The sequence below is a fragment of the Periplaneta americana genome, chromosome 3, assembly GCF_040183065.1.
Source record: "Periplaneta americana isolate PAMFEO1 chromosome 3, P.americana_PAMFEO1_priV1, whole genome shotgun sequence".
NCBI classification, from domain to species: Eukaryota; Metazoa; Arthropoda; class Insecta; order Blattodea; family Blattidae; genus Periplaneta; species Periplaneta americana.
In genome coordinates, this window is record NC_091119.1 from 60,768,003 (window position 1) to 60,794,149 (window position 26,147).

Sequence of the window (26,147 nt, forward strand, 5' to 3'; positions counted from 1 at the left end):
TTTCTAAGTGTGACAAGTGTTTGGTTACGTATAGGACACACTAGTATTAAGTTATCCTATTCAACTTAACAATAATAACTAAAAGAATGTTTCAGAGTGTGCCTTACATACCCAAATTTTGAATTTTGGATTCAATCATCTTAATTTCATCAGCTAGAAGTGCAAATATTGGCATTTATTTTATTCAGCCCTTCCACAAGCATTTCTATGTTTTCATATGAGCACTTGCATACATTGTGAACTCTGCATGATGTTGGAAATGCTTCTGATGGTCTCAGTGTTTTAAACATGGATAATCCTATTTAAAAATTATGATCTTTTTTTAACAAACCGTATCCCTCTTAAATTTTCACTATTAAAAGGCAAAGGCAAAAAGGCAAAACAAAAACAGAACAAACCAACACAAACAGCACGCGAGAATAAATACATAACATTAACATATCACAATACCAATACCCACAAAATTGCAACTTCATTCAGAAAACTAAAGTACAAAATTGCATACAAAACAAATAATACAACACAGAAATACTTAAATAACCACACTAAACATTCAAATAAATATAATTCAACTGGAATTTACAAATTAAAATGCAATAGTTGCCCACATTTTTACATAGGACAGACAGGAAGATCCTTTCATACAAGATAGGCCTATAATGAACATATTACAGCTATAACCAAACCCTACATCACATCAAATTATGCAGATCACATTATCAACAATAATCATGACTACAATAATATAAAAACAGATATGGAAATTTTACACATCACACCAAAAAGTTCACAGTTAAACATCCTAGAACAGTACGAAATATGTTGTTGTTTTCTAATGCCAGGCGTTTGACAATAAAGTCATTTGACCTCTTGCACTCCAATATTTTTCAAAGATATTGTCATGGTCAGCCACTGAAGCACAGATTTTGAGGTGTTCCGAATCCATTTCTTGGTTTGAGTTGCACAATGGACAGTTAGGGGACTGATATATTCCAATTCTATGCAGGTGTTTGGCCAAACAATCATGGCCTGTTGCCAATCTAAATGCAGCTACAGACGATTTTCGTGGTAAATCGGGAATTAACTATGGATTTTGATGCAGAGAGTTCCATTTTTTCCCTTGGGATTGTGTTATCAAATTTTGTTTGTTGAAGTCTAAGTATGTAGATTTAATAAATCTTTTTACAGAGTAATACGTAGATGTAGTAACAGGTCTGTAAGTAGCAGTGCTGCCCTTCTTTGCTAAAGCATCCGCATTCTCGTTTCCCAGGATTCCACAATGGGATGGTATCAGTGGCGTGTGGTGATAAATAATCCTGGTGGTGCACAAATATTTATTATGATTATCATATTATTATTATTATTACACCCTATTATTATTATCATTATTATCATTAGTATTATTATTATCATTATCATTATCATTATTTGTACTAACTACTCCATAACTATTAACATATGTTTTATAGGTATAGATTTACATAATTTTGTTAGTCAAGAAATTGCAGTTAATTAGTTTCCTATGTAGGTCCATTAATAGCAAAGTAAAATGTTGAACTTCTATTGCAACACACCGTAAATAATATTGTTTTAGCTATATTGCGTTTTATAACAAAGTTCATCATCAGCCTTAACTGCTATAAAGTCAACAGCATTCTTTATTTCTTTGAAATCTCATCATGGCATACATGCAAAATGGCTTGAAGGACTTCGTTCTGTATAGTGTTTGATGTGTCCTTAAACACTTTTGCTCTTTACAAATGTTCCTTAAGAGTGCGTCTAATTCAGAACTTTTAAATTGATGAGGTCAAGAAAAATACTAGCGTTTAAAGATGAGTCTCAGTCATCGTGACCTCTTAAAGCCAACTCAAAAGCTCCACAAAACCGCACGCACATATCTGTTCTTGGTAACTTTATCATTGTGAAGTTCAACATTCCAATATTAAATCCAATTGTGTCTGTATGTTTGTTTGACCCAACACTGCTAATTTAACATTATTGTTGATGTGTGCAGCTGAAGAATCGTGTTTTTAATTCTTTCATTCATGTGCTTCAAAATCAATCATACCCGCAGAACAATAATCAAAATTATTTAGTTACTACGCACAGTCCTAAATTCAAACAGAAAAATAAATAAAATTCATAAAACGTACTTGTTTTTGTCAATAAATTATCGCCGTCGAACAATTGGCAAGCAAAACAAAATACAGCGTCTTTTATATCGTAGCCGCATATTGCTTTTTCGTAAGTCCGAATGTTCAATTTTCTTTTCTCTTCTCTATTACTATGCTTCGCCACTTGTAATTTTAATTCATGTGTAGGTGTACCCAACTTCTTTATTTTAATCTTTTCGTGTAAAGGTCTTACAGAAAATTACATATTTAAAAGATTTTGCACACTATTCATTGTAACATTTGTGATGTAACGATCTAACTACTACTGCAAACAGCTTGAGAACACATCTGAAAGTGCTCCTAACCCCTCTTATGCACATTGTACTGGCTCCCTACCATGCTCCAAAGCCTGCCAGTGAAACAGCACTACTGCGCATGCTCCAATGGAACAGTGTGCCGCAAGTGTCGAGCGGTAAACATAATTCCCAGGCGTCAACAAGACCAGTACACGTGCAGTGTTATTTTTACACAGTATTATAATAAAGAATTATGTCGCTCACATAGTCTACTGCAGCTCATTGATATAAATTTAAAAACATGTGTTATTTGAAGAGGTGGTGCACTGCTCCTGTGCTCCTTAAGAGAAATCGCCACTGGATGGTATCCATTGGAATACAATTCTTTTATTGAGTGATATTAATTGAGAGAGCATTTTAGTTATTTCTGCTGTTTGTGATGAAGGTGTGTGTTTAGAGACTATTGATAGAATAGCTGCTTTGGAGTCTGACAATATAACTGCATTTTTAAATTTATTGATGTGGCATAGAAGATTCCTGAGACTTTCACTTATTGCAATGATTTCTCCATCAAAACTTGTTGTTCCATACCCAAGAGATCTATAAAGTGAGAAGAGACAGCACGTAACACCTGCACCGGCACCTTGTTCTCTGGAGATCAAGGATCCATCAGTGTATAAATGAAGCCAGTTTTGTGGAGGGTATCTAATATTAATTGTTTCTAAAGACAATTGTTTTAGTATTTCAGTGTTTACTTCTGATTTCAGTATTTCTTCTGTTAAATTTAGATTATATTCCATATTTAAGAGAGTTAAAGGGTTTGGTTTAATTTGTAGGTACGAAATATATAAGAATACAATAGCACACCCACAATATATACTTAACACACAACTACAGTTCGATACGCACACATTATTTGACGTCATAATACATCATAACATACAAACAGCCAACCCCCACCATAGGAGCAACACACCCCCACCCCTACCATCGACAACTGCACATCTCAGAGTCAAGATCACCAGTGGGTCAAGAGACACTGAAGACGACGACACATAGCGTCGAAACGTGCCGTCTGTCGAAGGTAAATACCTTTTTTAACAATTTTAACACTTTTAACGTATGACGAAGTAAATTTTATGTTATTAAAATATGCTTTTATATTTGTTTCCACTTTCGAGATTCAAGATTTTTCACAGAAACATATTCCCTCTTTCCTGGCCTTATTCTGCTTATGTCATTCCTCCTGTAGAACTGTATCACTTCACACTTTTATTCTTCACTTAGTGCATCACTCCGTTTCTTTCTTTCCTTTAGATCACTTATCAAAAAGAGTTTAAGGTTTTCAGAAAGTATTTTTTACCTTTGAAGGTGACAGATTTTGAATGGTGTTGGAAAGAACATGAACTTGTTTTGTTGGAGATGTTGAAAGAAAAATTAAATTATGGTTTATTTAACGATGCTCACAACTGCAGAGGTTATATCAGTGTCGCCCGTGAGCTGGAATTTTGTCCCGCAGGAGTTCTTTTACATGCCAGTAAATCTACTGACATGAGCCTGTTGCATTTAAACACTTAAATGCCATCGACCTGGGCTGGAATTGAACCCGCAACCTCGGGCATAGAAGACTAGCGCTATACCAACTACGCTACTGAGGCCGACATGTTGGAAGATTGCGTTCAACCCACGTGAATACCTTGCCTATTAATTGTAGTGAAATCTTTTATGTTGATGCGTCTGATATCTGAGGTTGAGCAGTTTGTAACTTTTTTCTCTCTCTTTGAACTCTCTTCTTCTCTCTTTTCCAAATTCTTTCTCGATCAATCTCTCTCTTATTCATTTTACAGCTCTTAAGCATTTCTATATAGTCTCAATCTCTCTCCTTCTTTCTTTTTTTCACTTTCCCTAAGCTCTGGATTTTCTGTATTTTTTTTGCCTATATTTTCTCACTCTTCCTGCAACTGTCATAGAAGCCATACCTTACAAGTGGATAATAATGGCACACCATGAAGACTATTACATCATATTATATGTCTATATAACATTTACAATAAATTTTGTACCTACAGTCAGTAAAAAATGTCTCCATACACCAGGCTCACATATTAACATTTGTGAAAAAATCTGATTAAATATATAGTAAAAAAATAAATTTTATTATTATGTAAAATATACTCTGTTTACGGTTAATACCTACAGGAAACAGAGCAGTTACCTCTGTACATTTTCTTGTAAGCACGACACAACTCAGAACTAAAGGAGAGTATATAAAGTCTCTGTACGGACAGCACTGGTGTAAGAGAACCTGTGTTTGTTGTTGTTCAAAAAAACTACAGAGTCAGTATAGAGTTGTCTGTGACTATAGTAAGGTAAGACGCAGCAAAATTTGGGACTACAATGGAAATACCAATACCAATTAGAGAGTTAATTGTTAAGTTGAGAAAGGAGGGACAGTCAATAAAAAAATAGCAGAAAATGTAAAAAAACCCTCTTCTGTACAATAATGTGTTTGAAAGGTACAATGACACAAAATAACTGGTTAGTAGAAGTCGATCAGGACGATCCAAGAAACTGGAATCCAACCATAGACGGGCAGTATTGGGATCCATCAGAAAAAATCCAAAGATAATTGCACAGAGACTGGCGGCCATGGTTAAAGAAGATTATGGTGTAGAGGTGGTATCTGAGACTGTACGAAATGTCATAAAAGACGAATGTTATCATGGCCGAGTTGCCCGAAAGAAGCCCTATGTGAGCAACATCAACAAGCAGAAGAGATTGGCTTTTGCTAAGGAGCATGTTAACAAACTGCAGGACTTCTGGAATTCAGTCATCATAGTCAGTGATTCGGATGGTAGTACAATGGTATGGAGAAAGCCAAGTGATCATTTACAGAGCAAGAATTTGTGCCCTACTGTAAAACATGGAGGAGGTAGTGTTTTTGTTAGGGGCTGCATGAGTGCTGCAGGTGTGGGAAATTTGGTTTTTGTGGACGGTTATATGAACTGGATACAATATTTGAACATCCTGAAGGAAAACCTACACGACAATGCTGAAAAACTCAACATCAGTGAGACATTTATCTTTCATCAAGACAATGACCCCAAACACACTGCCTCAAATATGAAGCTCTGGTTGTTGTATAGTACAAAAAAAACAGCTCCATACTCCTCCACCATCCCCCGACAAGAACGCCATAGAACATTTATGAGATGAAATAAAACGAAGGCTGAAAAAACATAAGATAAGAAGCAAGCAACAATTGAGGGAAAAATTCTAGAAGAATGGAGGAACATTGAGCCAGAGAAAACAAGAAAACTAGTACAAACAATCCCTAAAAGCATGAGGGATGCAATAAAAACAAAAGGAGGTCCAATTGATCACTGAATGAAGAGCGGTTGGTGATTTGAATGCATATAAACTGTAGTGTACGAAGACTTGTTGTTTTATTATGTTTTTGGTTTTCAGTTTCATTTAATGTAATTTACAAGTTTGTTTGTTTATTTTTCAAACTGTAGTATATAATTCCGTTAGTATACATCAGGATAATTTATACAAACGGAACAGCACGTTTTTGTTTTACTTATGTATATGTTATTATGTAAAAGAGAATAAATTGGTAGGTTGTATGGAGACTTTTTTACTGATTGTAAATATTTTTGCTTCTTAACCTCAAAATTATGTAACCAATATTTATGAATAAAAAAATAACTAACCAAATAGGCCTAAGTGAAACAAAAACTTCCTTCACAAGTTAAATTATTATAATGATCAAAATCACATTAGTTCAAGCAGCCCTACTAAAATCGTATAAGTAATATAAGGAATATTTTAAACGTTTGCTAAGCAAAGAAAATTGGATTGAAGTAACCAACTTAACAGATGTGGATGCGAAAACAAACGAATTTATAAACTCAATAACTCATTATTTTGATGTTGCTTTTCCACTAAAAAAATGTACACTTACAAATAAGCAGTTCAACAATTCAAAAAATTGGATAACGAAGGGGATTGTAACTTCTTGTAGGAGGAAAAAGGAGTTATATAAATTGTGCCAAATTACAAATAGCCTAGATCTTAAATTACATTATAAACGATATACCAGCATATTAAAGAAAGTTATACATGCAGCTAAACTGAAATTCAATGGAGAATTCATTATGAAAGCACAGAACAGAGGTAAAGCTATATGGGAAGTTGTAAAGAAAGAAACTTGTAAAAATACCAAAGTCTCAAATCAAGACTTTTCAATAATACATAATGGTCAAACAATTCAAAATTCCTTCGAAATAGCTGAAATTTTTAATAAATTTTTTTGCAAATGTAGCAGACAATCCTAATAACCAGGTAACAGGTAGTCAGGAAACAACCTTACATGGAACAGGAAATGTAAACACCATATTTCTATCTCCCGTGACTGCAGATGAAATTCTCGATATAATAAAAAAACTAAAAAATAATCTTTCCTGTGGACCTGATGACATTCCGGATGGTATTGTAAAGAAATGTGCTGTACTACTAGTAGCTCCACTAGTAAACATCTCCACTAGTAAACATCTTTAATTAGTGGTAAATTTCCCGAACAATTCAAACTCGCAAAAGTATGTCCTATATTTAAGAAGTGAGATAAACAAAATATTAACAACTATAGGCCGATATCTCTATTATCTACATTCTCCAAAATCCTTGAAAAAGTTATGTATAACAGATTAGTTCGGTTTTTAGATTGCAATGGTGCACTATCTAATGCTCAATTTGGATTTCAAAAAGGCAAAGGAATTAATAACGCCATATTCACTTTCACGGAATTTATTCTAAATTCAAAAGACAACAAGAATCAAACAGTTGGGCTATTCCTGGACCTGAGCAAAGCATTTGACACAGTTGACCACATGATACTGATCCAGAAACTACAATGGTTTGGCATAAGGGGGTTAGCTAAAAGTTGGTTTGTTTCTTACCTAAGTGCAAGGCAACAATTTGTTGAAATAGGCTCAATGAAATCATATCCCACTATCATGAAAAGCGGGGTGCCTCAGGGTTCCATACTTGGCCCAATTCTATTTCTCCTGTATATAAACGACCTTCCCTCAAGGATAACACAAGCTAAAACCGTTCTCTTTGCAGATGACACCAATATTGTTTTCAATGCTCTTGATAAAAATAATTTACAGGAGAAAATAAATGAAACCTCAAGACAACTAGAACAGTGGTTAGCTAGCAATAGACTAAAACTGAATGTCAGTAAAACCGTTTGTATGTATTTCAGTCAGAAACAACTACATGACTCCATTGAAATACTACTTAATAATACTGGAATAAAGGACGTCGATTGTACAAAATTTTTAGGGATATGGATTGATTCCAACCTCACGTGGGAAAGTCATATTCAATTCTTAACTGATAAACTAAGTCGTTTGTGTTATGCTTTCCGTGTCCTAACCAATATAACTCCCAAGGAACTACTTAGAGCGGTTTACTTTGGCTATGTTCACTCTGTATTATCATATGGGATAATTATCTGGGGGTCGTCATCAAAACTTGCACAAGTGTTTAGACTGCAAAAGAGAATATTGAAAATTATAAAGAAAGTACCTATTCGCTCGGATAGTAAAAAAATATTCAAAGAGTTTGATATTTTGTCCCTACCTTGTATTTACATTCTTGAAACAGTCTGTTTCATCCACCAAAATTATGATAGTTTTAAAATAAACTCTGATTATCACAACTACAGCACAAGAACATGCAATAATTTACATTTTAATCATCATAGGTTATCCAAAAGTCTCAATAGCTTGTCACATACAGGGATAAGACTTTACAACAAACTCCCTGTTGAAACTAAAGCCCTTAACTATGCTAGATTTAAAAAGTCAGTGAAGCATATTTTACTTTCCCACATGCCTTTTACTGTCAATGAGTATCTTAGTTTAGCACTCCAAATTTAGCTTACAGTCGTTAGTATCTCCTTTTGTGTTTACTGCTGTTCTTTTCTGTCTGATTCATGTCTGGGGTGAGACTGCCCAAGAAGATAAGGAAACCAAGAACCTTGTACAAGTAATGGTCTGGAGAAAACTGTGGAGAATTGACTTCATTACTGAATGTGTTGATTGTATATTATTGTAGACATCTTGTATGTCGGAATAACATGTATGTAACCGCATATTTATTATGTATTCACTCTGACGATGCCATGAAATCATTGTATTTCCTAAGGCTAATATCTATCTATCTATCTGTCTGTCTGTCTGTCTGTCTGTCTGTCTGTCTGTCTCTCTGTCTGTCTGTCTGTCTGTCTGTCTGTCTGTCTGTCTATAATGAAACTTATCTTTTTAGTTAAATCAAGTTTTTTTTATGTAATGGGCTACTAATTATATGTTGCTATCATGTATACCAAAGCCATAATAGAGGTTGGCTTTTCCTCCATATTGCTGGCAACCTGACTACCTGAAAAATTCTCAAATGTTACAGAACATATATCTCCCTAAAATGGAATTTCCTTAATATCTAAGGAAACAGTCCCATTAGTAACAGATTTTAAAATAAAATTTAATGCCTAATTCATATCCCACATTTTTTATGTTAATGTATTTTCAGTTACAATATAACACAATACTTTAAAAAATAAAAAATAAAAATTTTCTGCATTGATAACAAGGCACAAAGTTTAAAAATGTCGATTAATTTGTTACATATGGGACATCGTCTTCATTTTTACCAGAATACCACTAACTTTTAAACTGGATAAATCTTTTAAATACATGATATGAAAGACTTTTAAGTACATATCTTTGAAAACATAGGTAGAAATATTTCAAATAAATTATTTAAACTTTAAGCCTTTTTAAACTTTGTCCCATACGTAACACAAAATTACACCACTTGAAACATTTTCAAGCTCCTTTTAAAAATTCTGTACATTTTTGCAAAATTATCCCTGGATCTAAGTAATAGAGATTTCAAGCTTTAAAATAATGTATTACACAATTCCCTTGGGAGAACCTGTAACCCCTAGAGGGTGCGTTCCCAGGTGGCGGATCGGGGAATGCCTCTCAGAAATAAGTGGTAGGAGAGAAATTAAATATCTCCCGCGGACCAAGAGGTACCTATGCTAGCCTGCCATGATATAGAGATGCATCCCACAGGAGGCAGAGGTGGAAACGGTCGGTGGACTCAAGTAAGCCCTCCCGGCTAGGTCCGAAGGATCTGCTGACCAAAGACAGGTGTGGTCCTCCTTTCATATAGGGGGTTGAGAAAGGACAATACAACCGCCAACTCTTAAAAACATGTTGTCCTTCAATAAAATGGTTAAAATCAGCTCCTGAAAATGTTGCATCCTAAAGCAAACACTTCCATCACATTGGAGTGCTGAATTCACCTAAATGCTTACTGTGCATCAGAGAAGAGGACATGGAGACGGAGCACCTGGCTAATTGTGAAACTCTTAGGACATTTGTGAACCTTCCATCAAAACATTGGGAAGCAAGAAGGATGATGACTTCATTGTTAAATCCAGAGCATTAGATACACACACACATTTGTCTTTCACTCATTTTATGTCTGGTCTCTTCTGAACAGAAATACTGTGGCTTCACCCCTATACTAATATTCTCTCTAATATCAATTTTTAGATCAATACGCATTTACAGGTATAAATGTAGCTTCTGACCATTCTAAATCTTGATTACTGTGCATAACATCAGGATTACTTTTAATTGTGTTAATGTAACTTATATTCGGGTTGAATTAATGTGGGTAACTGTACCATCAGAAAACACAGTCGGTAATTTTTTTGTTTTTTTGAGTGTATACACTATGAAGGGTACAGGACTGACTTACCTCCCAGAGCAGCTTGAGGAGGTTATCTCTCATCTTGAGGCTGAGCATGCTGAGGTCAGGCGTGGGTGCTAACCAGACAGACAACACGCTGTGTTCAATGAACGTGTGCTTCAAGTTGTGCTTCCTCAGCTGGGACATCACTCTGGGGAGCATTGCAATCTTGTTCATAGCAGGCATCTGCAGCTCGTTCAGACACCGATCTTGCTGCAATAGAATTGCAACTACAGACATACTGTTGGCTACACAACAAATTCTCTTAAATATTACTTGCAGAAATTATCTTCAAGAAGACTGAATATAAGTAGGCCTACCTATGTTATTTGACTGGTTGGCTTTCAATGGTAAGTACTTAAGAACTAAGTCACTACATCGTTCTGATTAATTTCAGCTTAATTAATACCCATTTTCTATTTTTTTTTTTTGTATCAGCAGGTACCATTACATTACATGCTGAAAGCTGAGGACTGTGTTGAAGTTGAATATCAAGACAGTCTAGTTTTTATTGTGTGTAGGATCTTTCGGAATTTCCGAGTTCATTACATCTGTGAAGTCATTTACGAGTTGAAAAAATGCATTAACTTCTTCACTTATGGGTACCAAATATTTAATCAGAGCAGCAGTGTGATGCGAAAAAAGTTCCATGACCGGTGCAACTCTTTGCGTATCATTCTCTTGCACAGTAATGTGACCCCAATGTAATTTCGGGAATAGTTGCAACTCCGAAGAATCGGATTACACTTTTTTCTATAATTGTGTCATTCAACTGAAACCCACTGTCAATAAAATGGTTTTTTAATAACTTAATCAGGTGGGGCAAATCTGCAAAAATCCAAATATTTTCGTCGGAAGCAGGATTTGAAAAGCAGGTTTGAATTGCATTTATTTGCAACTCATTTCACAGTCTTCTATTGCCGCCACTCAGATCAGAAACAATTGCAACTACTCTGAAACCTGCCACTTCAATTTCTGTTATAATTTCGAACAGTAGCTCTCGGTTCATTGTTTTGTCGAAATCATAATAGATAGGCTGCTTCCACTCACCCGTCAATCCTCGGATCATTACGATTTGAATCGTTCCCTTGATCGTAACAAATTACACCATTGACATTCATCTCATCAAATAGTAACACTGATAACTTACTCATTTCGCTCAAAGACAGCCCCTGCTCTTTTAAAATGTTCAGTACCGGTGTAAGAATACCAGGAGAAAAGGGCAATTTTTTTGTCCGACGCTGCAGGGTAGCAACGCTTGGTAGAGGAATTCCCACCTGTGATCTCAAATGATTGTACAGTTTATCACTAATTGCTCGCTGAGCTAATGCCGAATTATGTGTTGTTCTTCCCATCTTTGCTTTCTTTTCCCTCTAATAAGCATTTTTATTTGCCCTGCAGTGAACACTTTAGCTAATAAATGTTTACTTTTCCATTTACTAAGCGATTTAAACACTTTCTTTGTCGTTGTGAATTTTGATTTACCCTAAAATATGCTTGCTTTTTATATTTTGTTTGTAATGCTTTTAATTTAGACTCTAACTTTTCAATGTCTAATTTAAGTTTTTCATTTTCTATACGTAGTTCTTCATTTTCTTTCTTGAGTTCCAGCCCCTCATTTTCTAATGAACAGACGAAAGATAACACACCCAATGGATCGTCCTGCCGCACTGTTGTTTTTGCATCTAATGGTTCACTTACCGGTACCTCAGACAAAACTTTTTTTCTGCACGTTAACTTCTAGCACTCTTTATCTCACTGTTTTTCACATAGCACACTGGTAAATTCAGCGATGGTTGGGCGTTTGATATCAATTTTTTCTTTGCTGGTATGCTTAAAAGCTCGGCTTTCAAATCACGCTCATAGGAATCAGATGTGAAATGTTCGGAACAAATACGCGCAGTTTCAAGATTAAATTCATCTTTTCGATAACACTTACTACAAATCATTCGGAGCTAGGGAACAGAGGGAAACGTATGATAAATAACACTCGAGCCCTTAGTTTTCCTGCTGTAATTATGACACTTGCTCACCGCACAATTTGGCATTTAATAGTAACATAATAGGCCTATTATAAACAGCACACTATTAAGGTCTATACAAAATCACAAACATAGCCCGCGTTTTCTAATTCCAATAAGTACTAACAAAGACAGCGCAAGCCGAGGGGTTGACAGTGAAGTCATGGATAATTATATATTTATCCATGGTGAAGTATTGAAGTGTCTCCCCATGGTGACGTCACAGATTTACAACGCATTCACTTTCTCTTTAAAGGCTGTTATGAACAGCGTATTCCGAATCTCACCGGTCCGGTGGCATCAATGACGTCACGTTGCAACGAAAATAAGGAACAAAACTGTTGGAAGAATCGATGCTGTCATGGCGACCGTGTAAGTGGTTATCTGTGCTACGCTAGCAAAATTTTGCGAAATTTCCGTACTGCCATCTCGTTCAAATAAAAGAGATCATAAACAACTTATTTCTTGAATCGGTAGTAATAACTGGTCCGTTGATATGTTCGCTCATAAGCCATTAATATATTGTTTTTACGTTCTGCTCATTACAAACAATACAGCAGAACTAAAGCAGAACACACCGCCATGACACAACAGTGCACGATGTCATTCGTCTGCTAATTCCCGCCCTATACAAGAACCAATCAGATTCACTGATGGCGGCTGATGGAGCCTTCCACCACCTCTGCAAGTTGATGGCATCGGTGCGACACCGGTGGAGCATCAATGACGTCATCGGTGGAATTCGGAACACCGTGATGGCCTCGGATTGCTCACCGGTGACCTGTGAGAGCGACAGCGACCGACCGTCCACGAACCTTGCTTTTCACTTCCCCGCAAGCACCGAAAACCTCATCAAAGTTCAAACTGTCCCTTCTGTGCTCACCAAAGAGTAGCCAGAACAGAATAGCCAACTTACGCATTTAGTACCTAAAACTCCATATTTATTAAAAAATGTATTTAAATATAAAATATTTATTTTTTCTATTACAAATGTGGTTTTTACCCATCATTTTCAATTATTTTGGTTCATAAAATTAGACATATTAAGTATATCCAGGTCGATGGCATTTAAGTGTGCTTAAATGCAACAGGCACATGTCAGTAGATTTACTGGCATGTAAAAGAACTCCTGCGGGACAAAATTCCGGCACACTGGTGACACTGATATAGCCTCGGCAGTTGCGAGCGTCGTTAAATAAAACATAACATTTTTCAATACTAAGATGATAGAAAAGTTCGCCAACAGGAAGGAGAATGGACTTTAATTTTGGTTATTAGAATGATTGCTATTATTATTATTATTATTATTATTATTATTATTATTATTATTATTATTATTGTTGTTGTTGTTGTTGTAGCACATACATTTAAAAAGTCACGAGCCGCCACTGATTTCAACTAACTATGACAATAACGAAACTCATGTTAAATGAAAGAATAATGGGTCATTCCACAATAAGTGATCACTTTGCAGTGAAAAAAAAAATCATCTTATAGTTTCTTGTTATATGTCACTTGAAAGTTTATTTCATGTAGTTTGAAGATAGGCGAATCATAACAGCTGTTTCCTTTCGGTTCACCACTATTTTCATGATTATACTTATGGCAGTCAGCAATTTCACGTTAGTCACAGGTCTATTTTTTCAGGTCTGTTTTTCAAAGTCACAAGTAACATAATTTGGCATAATGGCTTTAGGGTATAGAATAATATAAAATGTATTCAAACCTGCACACACTATTAGAAATTATCTTTTATGTTTGCCAGTAGCCATGGTGTCCTAACTAACATTTTTAAATTTTAACTTTGCATCTGGCAACCCTGGAGTTGCCTATGGTGACAATATTGCATTCAATGACAGGCTTTCAACATGGCTCCTTGGTGCTGAATTAGTATTCAGATAAGTTTAAATTTATAAATATGAAATCATTTTGAAAATTCATGCACTAGGTTGTTAATCACAGGACATATACCTTAAATAAATTGTCAGGAAGAATTACTTAAGAGAATTGAATTTATATGTTGTTGTTTATTTTGTTTATTGACATTTCTGGCTTTGAGCCAGAGGCCGTTTTAGGGTCTTATACGCGCAGGATGTCCTCTCCAACCATTGTACATAAATAATAATAATAATAATAATAATAATAATAATAATAATAAACGTATATTTACATATATGACAGTATTTCTGGCGTAAGTGCCAGTAGGTGTGTGAGTGCAGTGACTGATTCCTTTTATTTTGGTGTAGGCCTAATTTGTTAATTGCGATGTATCATATTTTTTGGTTAGGTTTGATTGTGACCCTAAGTAAGCCAACGAGGGTCATTAAGGCTTCCTAGCAAATTCGAGCTACTTTGAGATTGCCCATGACAAGGGCGTAGTAGATGGAGTTGATGCAGAAGTGAAAAGGATGGTGTGGCTGAAAGTTTTGAGAGGGCAAGCTGTAGTAAATACTGCAGAAAAATTTGCTGTAGTAGCTGGTGGAGACTTGGAATCCAAAATTGTAGCACTGTACTTTGCTCCAAAACATGGCGGCCTTCCCTCACACAGTCACATCCTTCACCACTTAACTGTAGGAAGGTGCAAGTGATAAACACTTAGCTGACTTGCCAGTTGTTGAAGTCGTCATATTGTATTTCTTTCACATGCCTAAGGATTGAAGAGAGGATGGGGTTCATAAGAGTTTATCAATTCCAGGAAGAGAGACCGTCATATTCTGGAGCAAAGTACAGTGAAACCTCTCCTTACGGACACCCCCAAGATACGGACACTCCTCATATACGGACAGATTTTTATGTCCGAACTGAAATAATATAGAAATAATGCTAAATTAAACTCTCGTTTACGGACACACTCAGACACGGACACGGACTGCTGTTTCACAGTCCTAAAGCTTGCTTTACCTCCTGACTGCGGACAGAACTTGGACTTCAAGACCTAATGTGTTACAAAAATGGAAAATTTAGTTTTGAGAACTGTACAGAAATTTCTTAACATGAAACATAACATAAGGGTCTCGTAGGCTACCGCTTGCCCAGCTGGATATCCCTTGTTTGCTGGAAGCGGGTGGATAAACAAAGTCATAAAATTTAACCTGTCTGATGGGTCCAGGGTTTCCGCGATCGTGAAATTGTATTCGACACATGACAGGGTTAGTAGGATTATTCTCTTCACTTCAATCAGTTGTTCTCTTTCGAGAGACATGGCACCTGGACGTAAAGGTTAAGTTGGAAACTGTAAATTACAGTACTGCATAACTGTAGAGCTAGAATAAAATTGCATGGCACAGTACTGTATTTTCCTTTTTCAGTTTTATCTACTGTAGTTCAAAGTTGCAAAGAATTACTTTAGTACTGTAGTACAGTATACTGTATTAAGAATTAAACTACAGTAATACATTTCATTTAAAGCGTGAAGGGATACATAATGCATATTATAAATTTACTGTTAGGTTGGGGAGCCTCCCTCCCAATAAAGGACACCTCCCAGATGCGGACAGATTGTTACGGCCCTTCGATGTCCGTAAATGAGAGATTTCACTGTATATCTGCATCTGGATACATTAAGATATATGAATCATGTGCAGAGACTAAGAGAAAGGCAGAAAATAGGAAGTATTGGGGAATGCTGGGTTTGCAGTGAAAGACCTGCCCTTGGGCAGAAAACTATGAATGAATGTATCTGGAGAAACCATATAAAAGGAAAAGGGAAAGTATGGGAATAAGAATTGTTCGAGATACATGAGCACTCCATTACATCAGACCTGGGCAGTCTCCTGTTGTTCTTGAATTTGCACAGAATTCAGTATTCATTGAAAATACACAATATGACCTTCCAGATAAAAAAATTGAGGATAAACAGGTAAGTTTACGACTAAGTTTGAAATGAAACCAACATAACTTGCAGCTCAGTTCTTAACTAGTCAGGTAGTCTAGTAGTAGGCCTAGTAAGTGCAACTGACTAATTATTTGTAGTTTTGTATTTCATTTCAGGAAAGTGTGGTTAATGATAGGTAACTTGAAAGTAGAAGAACACCACCTTGTAAATGAATCCGAATTTGGAGGAACTTACACAATAGGGAGTTTTGTTTTAGTACCATGGTGCATGAAATTGTGCCTTGGCCAAACCATAAAAATGTGACACAAGAGGGAAAACTTGAAGTTATTTGCTATAGAATGACAGACCGAGCAAGAAACAAATATTCTGTCATCCAGAGTATGAAGACAGAATTGTGGTTGATTTAGACACAGTTATTAAGAAAGTACAGATCTCGGATTATATCTCTGCCGGTCAGTGGCCGTTAAATTTCAAATGGATTATCTTACAACGTGGACGTCAGCTTATTGAAAAGCATTACATCTATCCTCCCATCGCCTTACCTCCCCAGCGCAAATATGACGTTGCACAGAGGCAGAGATAAAATACGAGATCTGTGCCTAAACCCGTCCAAGATAATTGTGGTCACTATAAATCTGAATTTTTAATTGGATGTGACAAATTAAATAATTGGCCCTAGGTTGTCATTTTCATTCGGTAAATAAACGTATACAGATCATTTGGTGGCTTCATTTACATTGGTGGACGAATATGTCCTGTAACTAACATGGCCCATGTCCTGTGACTAACGTGACTTCATTCCAAATTTCCTCCCCTAATATTTTAACAAAGAGTAATAAATTAATGAATGATGTCTCATTTTGTTTTGCAATTACAGTACTCTTGCACATTAAGATTGCAGTCCTATCCTCCTTATGACTGCTGTGAATTAGAGGATTGAAAATGATCTTCATATTATGTCAACATTTCTTGGTCCTGTGACTAACGCTGCATTTTATTATTGTTTACTCAGTAAATAACAATAATACTGCATTGAACTAAAATGAAATTAGTAGCAGATTTTGATCTATATAAAGCTAAAAAAACGGGACATGAATATATTTATTACTTTTAGATATATGACATTCTGAATGTCCTGTGACTAACAAAACTCTTACTGTGGAATGACCCTCCAGTTTACATTATAAGTTCATAAATGTTCAATGTGACCCCCGTTTGTTACACGACACACATCTAACCTGTAGGCTAATTCCTCCCATACTTTAATCAGCATGTCTGGAGTGATGGCAGCAACAGCTTCTCGAATCCTGTCTCTCAACTAGGGCAGGTTAGCAGGTTAACCTTTCCACTAAGATGAAATGTTGATTCATCAATTAACACAACACAATTAAGAACGTCATCATTTTCCAATTGAAACATTTCAAGTGCACAGCGTAGTCAGTAGGCTTTAAAGCCTGTAACAATTGTAAACGGTAGGGACGCAAATGTAAGCGTCTTCTGAAGACCTTCCATACTGCCATCACTGGCATTGCAAGTTCACGACTAACTTTCCTAACTGACGTTTTAAAACTACGTAAGAAAGTGTCCCGAACTCACTGAACATTCTCCTCAGATACTCTTGGTCGCCCTACACTTTTAGCTTTACACAGACAACCGGTCGTTGCCAACTGGTTATGCCATTAACGGATGTTGTTGATATTTGGGGATCACGATTAAACTGCCTACGAAACACACGTTCAACTGTTATAACCGATTTACAACTCTCAAACTTCAAAACACAAAACGCTTTCTCTTGAGGAGTCGCCTTCTTTGTTATTATCGCTGCCAAGGAAACAAAACAAAGGAAAGCTATCTGCGCATGCATGCAACTAAAACTGTCTTCCTTCCTCTTTCATTTGAGCCTACAAACAACTTTCTACACCTCATCTGAGTGATAATGTAACGACTATAAACTGCTACACGGTGTATAATAGGGTTATCTTCCTACAGTATTAGATTAAATGAAATTAAGAGAAAAAAATGAAAGTACAAGGATCCTTGTAGACTGTATTAAAACAATACAATTAAGATGGTTTGGTCATATGAAAAGAATGATAGAAGACAGACTGCAGAAGAAAGTGTAAGATTGGATTCCAACGGGAAAAAGAAAGAGGGAATGATCAAATCTGACATGAACAGAAGGAATAATTAGAACGATGAGAGAAATGAGTTTGGAAGATGGGACATGGGAAAATAGAGAGAAATGGAGAAAGGAAAATTACACCTATTTATGAACATCTCAACCACAATAGACAAAAATGGCTTAACCATGTCAATAGAATGGACCGTTCCAGACTCCCAAGACAAATTCTCCGCTATATACCACATGGAAGACGATCTTTGGGACGCCCCCTGAAAAGATGGACGGAGATCGTAACAGGCCACTAGGCCTAATACCTGCAAGGACGACGACGACGATGATGATGATGATGATGATAATAATAATAATAATAATAATAATAATAATAATAATAATAATAAATTGTTGTGACAAAATAAATTATAAGAAAACATAATTTATAGTGTCGGCCTTGGTAGAGTATTTGGTATAGCGCTGGCCTTCTATACTCGAGGATGTGGGTTCGATCCCGGCCCAGGTCCAAGCATTTAAGTGTGTTTAAATGCGACAGGCTCATGTCAGTAGATTTACTGGCATGTAAAAGAACTCCTGCGGAAAAATTCCAACATACCGGCGACGCTGATATAACCTCTACAGTTGCGAGCATCGTTAAATAAACCATATTTTTTCATTTATGGTTATTAAGTCAATGTCTGATGTTCTTTTGGTTTACAAATTGTCAAAGTCTGCTAATTTCTAATTATGGCCAACTGGTCAAGTTATTTCTTCGTTGTTTTTATACATAGGTTTTTTTTATATTTTGAATTAAGAATTTCCATTGTGATTTTCAAACACATTTTTAATTTGCTGGATTGTTGCGTGTGTTCCGTCTATATGATCTAATAAGCCACGTGACTGGTTACAGAAACTTCTGGTTCTGCAATACATCCACAATTTCAATGATATATTGTATACCATCTCTCTTATTTTAAACCATTTTCTTTTCTGGCCTCCAAATGTGTAAAAGCGGGTTTCAACTGCATATTATATTTACTTGTACTTCTACCTACACTAAAACCTCGTTTTAAGAAATGAATTCAGAAGTCTTGGCAAAACTATCATATAAACCATGTTACTGATTCCTGCTTTTAAGAAAAATCCTAGTTTAAAGGAATACATCTGAATGGATTTGCGAATATAGAATCTATTTAGTGAAATTCCGAATCTATTTCAAACATTTGTGACTGATTTCTGTGCAAGATATGATCACACAAGTGTGACACTAATAGCCGTACATTGCAATCAGTCTCTATTAAAAGTAAGCTTATAAAAATGTTATTGCGCATTTACATGTAAACATTTTAAATTTCATTAGGACACTTAAAAATAAGTTATTGTAATTTTGTGAAAATATAAGTAAGTAAAATTGGAGGTTTAAAAAATTTCGAATGAAAGTCACTAGCTAATAAAATTAATTGTGTGCGCAAATGAACTCCTTCACAATCATCTGTGAAGCATGTCTCATGTCAGCCAGCAGCTGTACAATAATATCGCCGTTATCGTTCATGGCGATATATTTTCTCTTTCTTTTTATCTAATATCTGTTTTTTCTTCAACAGCATAAACTCAAAGTCAGACATTTCGACAAACTCTCTATTGAGCAGGGTGGGACAGCTCATAGTGAGTGCAAAGACGTTTGAGTGTGTCTTGCACGGTCAGGGAGGGTAGAGAAGTGAAGGGAGGCAGAGGAAAACTGCCGCTGTTTATAATCCATATTTCGCTGCAATGCACAGTGTTTCCTAGAGGCATACAAGCTGGCCAAAAATACTAAAAGGCACTTTAACACTTTTTTTTACCAATTTTTGGTACCAACTGAAAGATAATATCATATTAACTAACAATATATCAGATCTACTGGCTTATCTTGGGACAATGTTTCTCAACTGATGGCTCGCGTTCTGCTGGGTATACTTGAACAGTGAAGTGGTAGACCCAGTTTTTTTTCGTCCATAATAAAGGCGCTTAATTTAACACTTTATATATATATATATATATATATATATATTAGTATTGATTGAATTAATCTGTGCATTAAGTTATTACAAACATTTTACGATTATGTTCTAGACTGTTTAATAGTAACTTTTTAATGTTGTTACACGTTAAAGTAACTACACTGTTTATTATATTTATTACGGAGGCACTTAATAAATAATAAATTCTAAGTGAGCACGTACACAATACAGAATCAGAAACACTTTAGCACTTTAGTAGGGTAACGAATGTTCATTGATCACTATTACTAGTATTGGTACTGTCCTCCCCTCCGAAAGTTGTGACAGGGCTTGCAGTAGGCCTGAGCCGTCCCTAGTTTGTTTCAGAACTCAATAGATTTATGACTTCCACATGTAGTGTCCTTTTCTTGTATTTTGTTCGGTTCTCTTGGCGGAAGTATGTTATAAAAGGATCAGAGGTGGCAAGGAGTCGATTGAATATATCCCGATTAGTGGCCTCTCTTGAAATCTTTCTGGCATACAGTTCACGAAATTGCTTAAGGTGTTTATACCTTGCTTCTTGTGCTTCTTCCTACATTTGTCCAATTGAATGATAAATTTGCGAAACGACTTAAGTACACATTTTGGGAGTTTTGAGTTGAGAGCATGATTATGTTACTATGTGCAAGGGTCATCGTTTAGTAACAGAATGACTTTAATCCACGACTTTTGTATAGTTTTCCTTAGCAGCAGAATGTTTGGTTAAGGGGTAAAACGAATTTAGTCCTGGTCTTAAGTTGTTTTGCCTGTCAAGTACTGAAGAAACTTACATAATATGTAATTTTAATTATACAATTAGCTGACAAAATGTTTTTTGTCTGTTGTCATTGGTAATTCTTCAGTTGAGAAAATTTACTGCGTTTGAAAAACAGAGCATGAAAATGAAAAGCAATATGTTCAGTAATCGTGCTGAACTTGTAGCTGAAGTAAAAAATATTGCAAAATGGAGCCAAGTTAAGTATCTAGAGAGAGAGGGTTTTCTTGCTGTCACATTTGACTACATGAAAAATGTAGCTTGCCTAACACCAGTTCAGGATATGTACTACTATCGCCAGCTCACAGTCTCAGTTTTCTCTGTGCACAGCATGAAAACTAGTGAAATTTCCTTTTGTGTCTACCATGAGGGACAGGCCTAGAAACGTCTTAATGAGGTATGTAATTTTCTCCTGCACACTACTTCGATAACTATGTCACATCCAGTATATTAAAGAACTGTGGTTGTTCTGCAACAGTTGTCCTGGACAAAATAAGAACAGCCTACTAATCAAATTCTTAATGGCAATAAGTGCTCAGAAACATTTCTTCAACATCAAACTTTTCTCCATCAGAGGTCTGTGCTCTTGTGATTAAAAAATTGTTCAAAATAATGTTGTTCAACAATTGCAATAAGGTTATTTTATGATTTTGGTATAGGCTAAATACATTTAGTTAAACATGTTTATGTGACAATAACCTAATAATTATGATGCAGAATTGAAGTTAATTTGCAGAACAACTTAAGTCCTGAAGATAATTAAATTTTTTACAACCTGAAGAAGAGTACAAAAGTATGAATTTTTATACTAAAAATTTTTCTCTTACATATATCTTACATATAAAAAATAATATTGTAACAATATATGGTTCAGCGAAGTCAAAAACAGTTTTCTTTAATTTTCTCAAAACTACCTCTAGGGACATAAGTCGTTTTGTAAATTCACCATTCAATTGGAAGTAATGCCTCGGAAATAATAGTCGAACCATGAATGTGTATTTTATGTACAGTGACAGGCATGGGATACCAAGAGTATAGTGAGACAAATAATCTGGCAGACTCAGTTGCATATTTTTCAAATTCATTTGTGTTTATTTCAGATCCACAGGATATGGTTTTAAGTATAATTCCACATCTGTGGATGAGATTCCTGTCAATGCCGGTTATTTCTGCACTTACTTTATTTTTGCAGCAAATGTTAAATTTTTCGCAATCTCTGCAGATTTTCTTACATTTTGAGTTTTTCTACGCTTAGACCTACTACTGCTCTCTCCAAACTTTGCCTCTGGTCCTCCTCTTTTCTGTAGAGTAGGTTTTATAGCATTTAAATCACATACAAACTCTTTATCTAACACTGCTCGTTTTTTTTTTTTAATCAAACACTCATCCTGTTAGATTGATCGATTCTGCGAAACAAATTAATGCAAAAACGAGAAACATGTCTTTCTAACAATTTAATTTGATCATGGGAGACTTCTAGACCAATTTTTGTAATAAGAAACTGCAATACTACGTCTTTCTGTTTCTTACGACCACTTTTTTCCTTCTGTAAAGTATCAAACAATTATTTCCTTTTGCAACGGTACTCCATTCTGAAACCAAAATAAGTGACTAAAAATTTGTTACTTTTTACTTTTATAACTATTTGATAGCCAAATTGTACATAGTTTTGCTGTAGAGAAGAAATTAACTGATACTGAGAATATTCGTATTTTAGACGATTAATTTGAAGTACGCCAATACATATATTTATCTAAATTTTATCAAAAGGGGCAAATATGGGCAATTTTACCTTTCAAGATCATCAAGTAAACATGTCAGGCTACACGTTGGTCAAGGAAATAACACGGGGCAACGTGAGGCAATTTTTGCTGGTCTGCATAAAGACGGAACTTAAGGAATCACAAAATAAAATTTTACATAATATGATTATGATTCCTCAGCGAAGCATAATATACTTAATCATTATAATAATAACGTATTCTTAATTCAGAAACATAACTCTAACAATCCATAATAACATTTACCTGAAAATCAACCATAGAAGTACAAAAAATAATAATTGAAATTCTAATTGAAAAACACACAATCACAACACAGCAAAAACGACACTTCATGCACTACTTTCAAAGGTTCGAATACAACTGCGTAGAATTAGACCTGCTACGAGGGTGGCTGTTTTATGACCGCCAGACCTTGGAGATAGTTGGGGTATATTGCAAACATCATAAAATTAAAAGTGAAAAAATCATTTTTGGCCAGCTTTTGAGCCTCTTGGAAACACTGTGCAATGGCTTGCAGAGCCACAAGGGGAGATCTTTCCTCCCCTCCCACACCGCTATTATAATGCTACATCAAATGGATTCTGCATTCCCTTGAAACTAAATGGCAACATTTTTATTTTCTCTTCACATACTTATTGTTGTAGAATCTTATCAAGTTAGTATAACGAAATTAATATATATATATTTTTTTTGCCTATTATTACGTATATATCCAGCCTCCAGCAGAACCTAATATTTGCCTTAACTCAAAATGATTGCGCGAGTAGAATCCTTTTGATATAGCACGTAAACTACGAAAGAGACTTCTTTTACAGTTTCACAAAAATGTTGACTATCAGTATATCCGAGTGTTGCTTTGTTGGGACATCTTAGTACCGTAACTTAACCAGTGCAAATGTGCAAGCATGAGTGTTTGTGAATTACAGAATATTAATTTTATTTTTCTCAACTTTCCCTTGCGGAAAAGATTGATGTGAAATTAAAGGGTCGTCCGTTACCCGAATTAAATCTTATTCAAGCTTCGTCCAGCCGAAATAGTGCATATGTAAGGATGTTTAACAATGAAATTTACGCTAGGCATTTGTGGTTACGGTGGCTGTGAACAAAAAAATTCTGTATTTTGTTTTCTTTGCCTCCTCTTCGGTGGTGATGCTGCATGGACTAGGCATGGTGTGACAGATTTAGGATATTTGCCCCTAAAAAATTAAAAAGCACGAATCTTCGCAGTCTCCCCTGAAAAAATGTTTCATTGTCTATGTTAGGCAGTAATATTTCTGCGCAACTAAGTGAAGCGTACAGAACAAACATTCTCAAACATAACTAAGTGAGAAAAAACCGTGAAATTATTAAAAAAAATTGATTGTATCAAATTTTGTGGCCAATATGAATTTCTCCTTAGGGATCATGATGAAAAAAACGATTCTAAGAACCCTGGTGTATTTCGTCAGTTGCTACAGTTCGTGAGTAATCTAAACGAGCTTCTCAAATTCATTTGGAACACGCCACTGTGTTTAAAGGTAATTCTAAAACAATTCAGAATGAACTGGCAGATTGCATGTTGAGTGTCTGCCGATCTGAAATTCAGACTGAAATCAATGGTATTAGATTTTTAGCGATCATGGCAAATGATGCCATTGAAGTCTTCCAATTAACTCAGGAAGTTTTGGTTTTTCGATATGTACTGCATTTATTTCTGTCCTATACTTGCTGGTAGGCTTCGTATTCCAGTTACCTATAAACTGGAATGAGGTTGTACAGTATATTCGAAGTATATGTGACGTCACAGCGCTGGTACAGGTATGTTCGTGTACAAAATAGTTACACATCCTCTGCTCTCTTCCTCTAGAAAATCAAAACCGGACGCAGTCATAGTGAGTAGTCTTATCGATCACTGCTCTTACTAGTCGTATTATTTAAATAACTACAACTTTGTGGCTAACTGAAGGTTCATTGCAGAGGTGAAATGCCTTAGTGTGCGTTCACGTACAAAGCTGGCAGCAAGCGACTTGTCGCCAGTGGCTTGTTTACAAGCTCTTGCATGTTCCGAAAGGTTCATGTACAAAACTGGAAACAAGCTCCTGTTGAGCTATTACTCGTTATCAGTTGTGAGATGAGTTCTTCAAGTGGAAAGTTATTTTTGATTGAAAAAGTAGAGTTCAAATTGTATAGAAAAAGAGTGGGTGTACATGAAATTAACTGTGAAAGAAGAAACTTTGATGAGTACCATCAACAATCTTCAGTCTCTACATAGCCCTGTACCCAAAAAAGGAACAATTTTTGGAGATTTCAAACAGTTTTTCTCTATGGTCTTACAAGGGGTAGCAGATGGTAATTACCGGTTTGTAATTATTGATGTTGGTGGTTGTGGTAAGCAAAATGACGGAATACACTTAAATCATCTGATATGTTCAAATTAATGATAAGAAAAGAGTTTGATATTCCTAGTCCGTCATTTCTATCTGGTACCAATGTAAAAGCTCCGTATGTGTTTCTCAGTGATGATGCTTACCCACTTCTACCTAATCTCATCAATCTTTTCTTAGTTAAGGAAATGTACAACAAAAGTTTATCACGTATGAGAAAATGAATTTGAATGTGCTTTTGGAATTCTTTTTTTTTTAAATGGAGACTATTATGAACTACCATAGAAACCGAGATAAATATTGTGGAGGACATATTCAAGTGTACCAGTCTGTTGCACAACATAATCATTAATAAAGAAGGCATACAGCACCATTTAACCGAAACCACAGTCATCCCTTTACCAAAAAACAAAATGAAACCTTTGGGAAGACCCACAAACGTAGTAGCAGAGATATGTTTAAGACATACTTTGCCAACAACCCCCTATACTTCATAGGCTAAAACTGTTCATAAAATAATTTGTTATAATGTAACTGTCATAAAATAATATGTTTAGATAGAAGAAATTACTTAATTACAATAAAAACAATAATTAATTACAATAAAAACTATCAAAATTCATCTTCGGCTTTAATTTCAGAAGATATTTCCTTCCAACATTTGCCAACGAAAATCCTGTTAGCATGTACTTTCAGTCGTTTATCCCAAATGGCTCTTCTTTGCAATATATGATATATTAATTCATCAACATCCACCATTTTCAATGACAATAGAAAAGCACCGAACAAGTGTCCGTAGTGCTATCCACGAGCCGTCCAGCGCTGGAAATAAATGCTTCATTCATTCTTGTTTGCCGGTCGGCACTTGCAACAAGCGCTTGCATGTCCAGACAGGCTCTGTCTGTGAACAGACACAGTTACAATAATGTGGACTTTTACTCGTGCTGGCAAGCGCTTACAGGTGCTTGCAAGCGCTAGAAACCAGCTTTGTACGTGAA

The 26,147-nt window shown here is 35.6% G+C and overlaps 1 protein-coding gene across 3 annotated transcripts in view; it reads right to left on the reverse strand.

Moving 5' to 3' along the window:
- Positions 1-26,147, reverse strand: part of LOC138696074 (protein IWS1 homolog) — a 71,100-nt gene that overhangs the window by 28,291 nt on the left and 16,662 nt on the right. For 2 of the 3 annotated variants that reach the window (XM_069820599.1, XM_069820600.1), the window contains exon 2: positions 10,250-10,453. In XM_069820599.1, the coding sequence (XP_069676700.1) occupies positions 10,250-10,453 (204 nt within the window). Of the gene's footprint in view, positions 1-10,249; positions 10,454-17,334; positions 17,902-26,147 lie in introns of those variants that run through there. The other variant, XM_069820601.1, reaches the window with a different exon arrangement.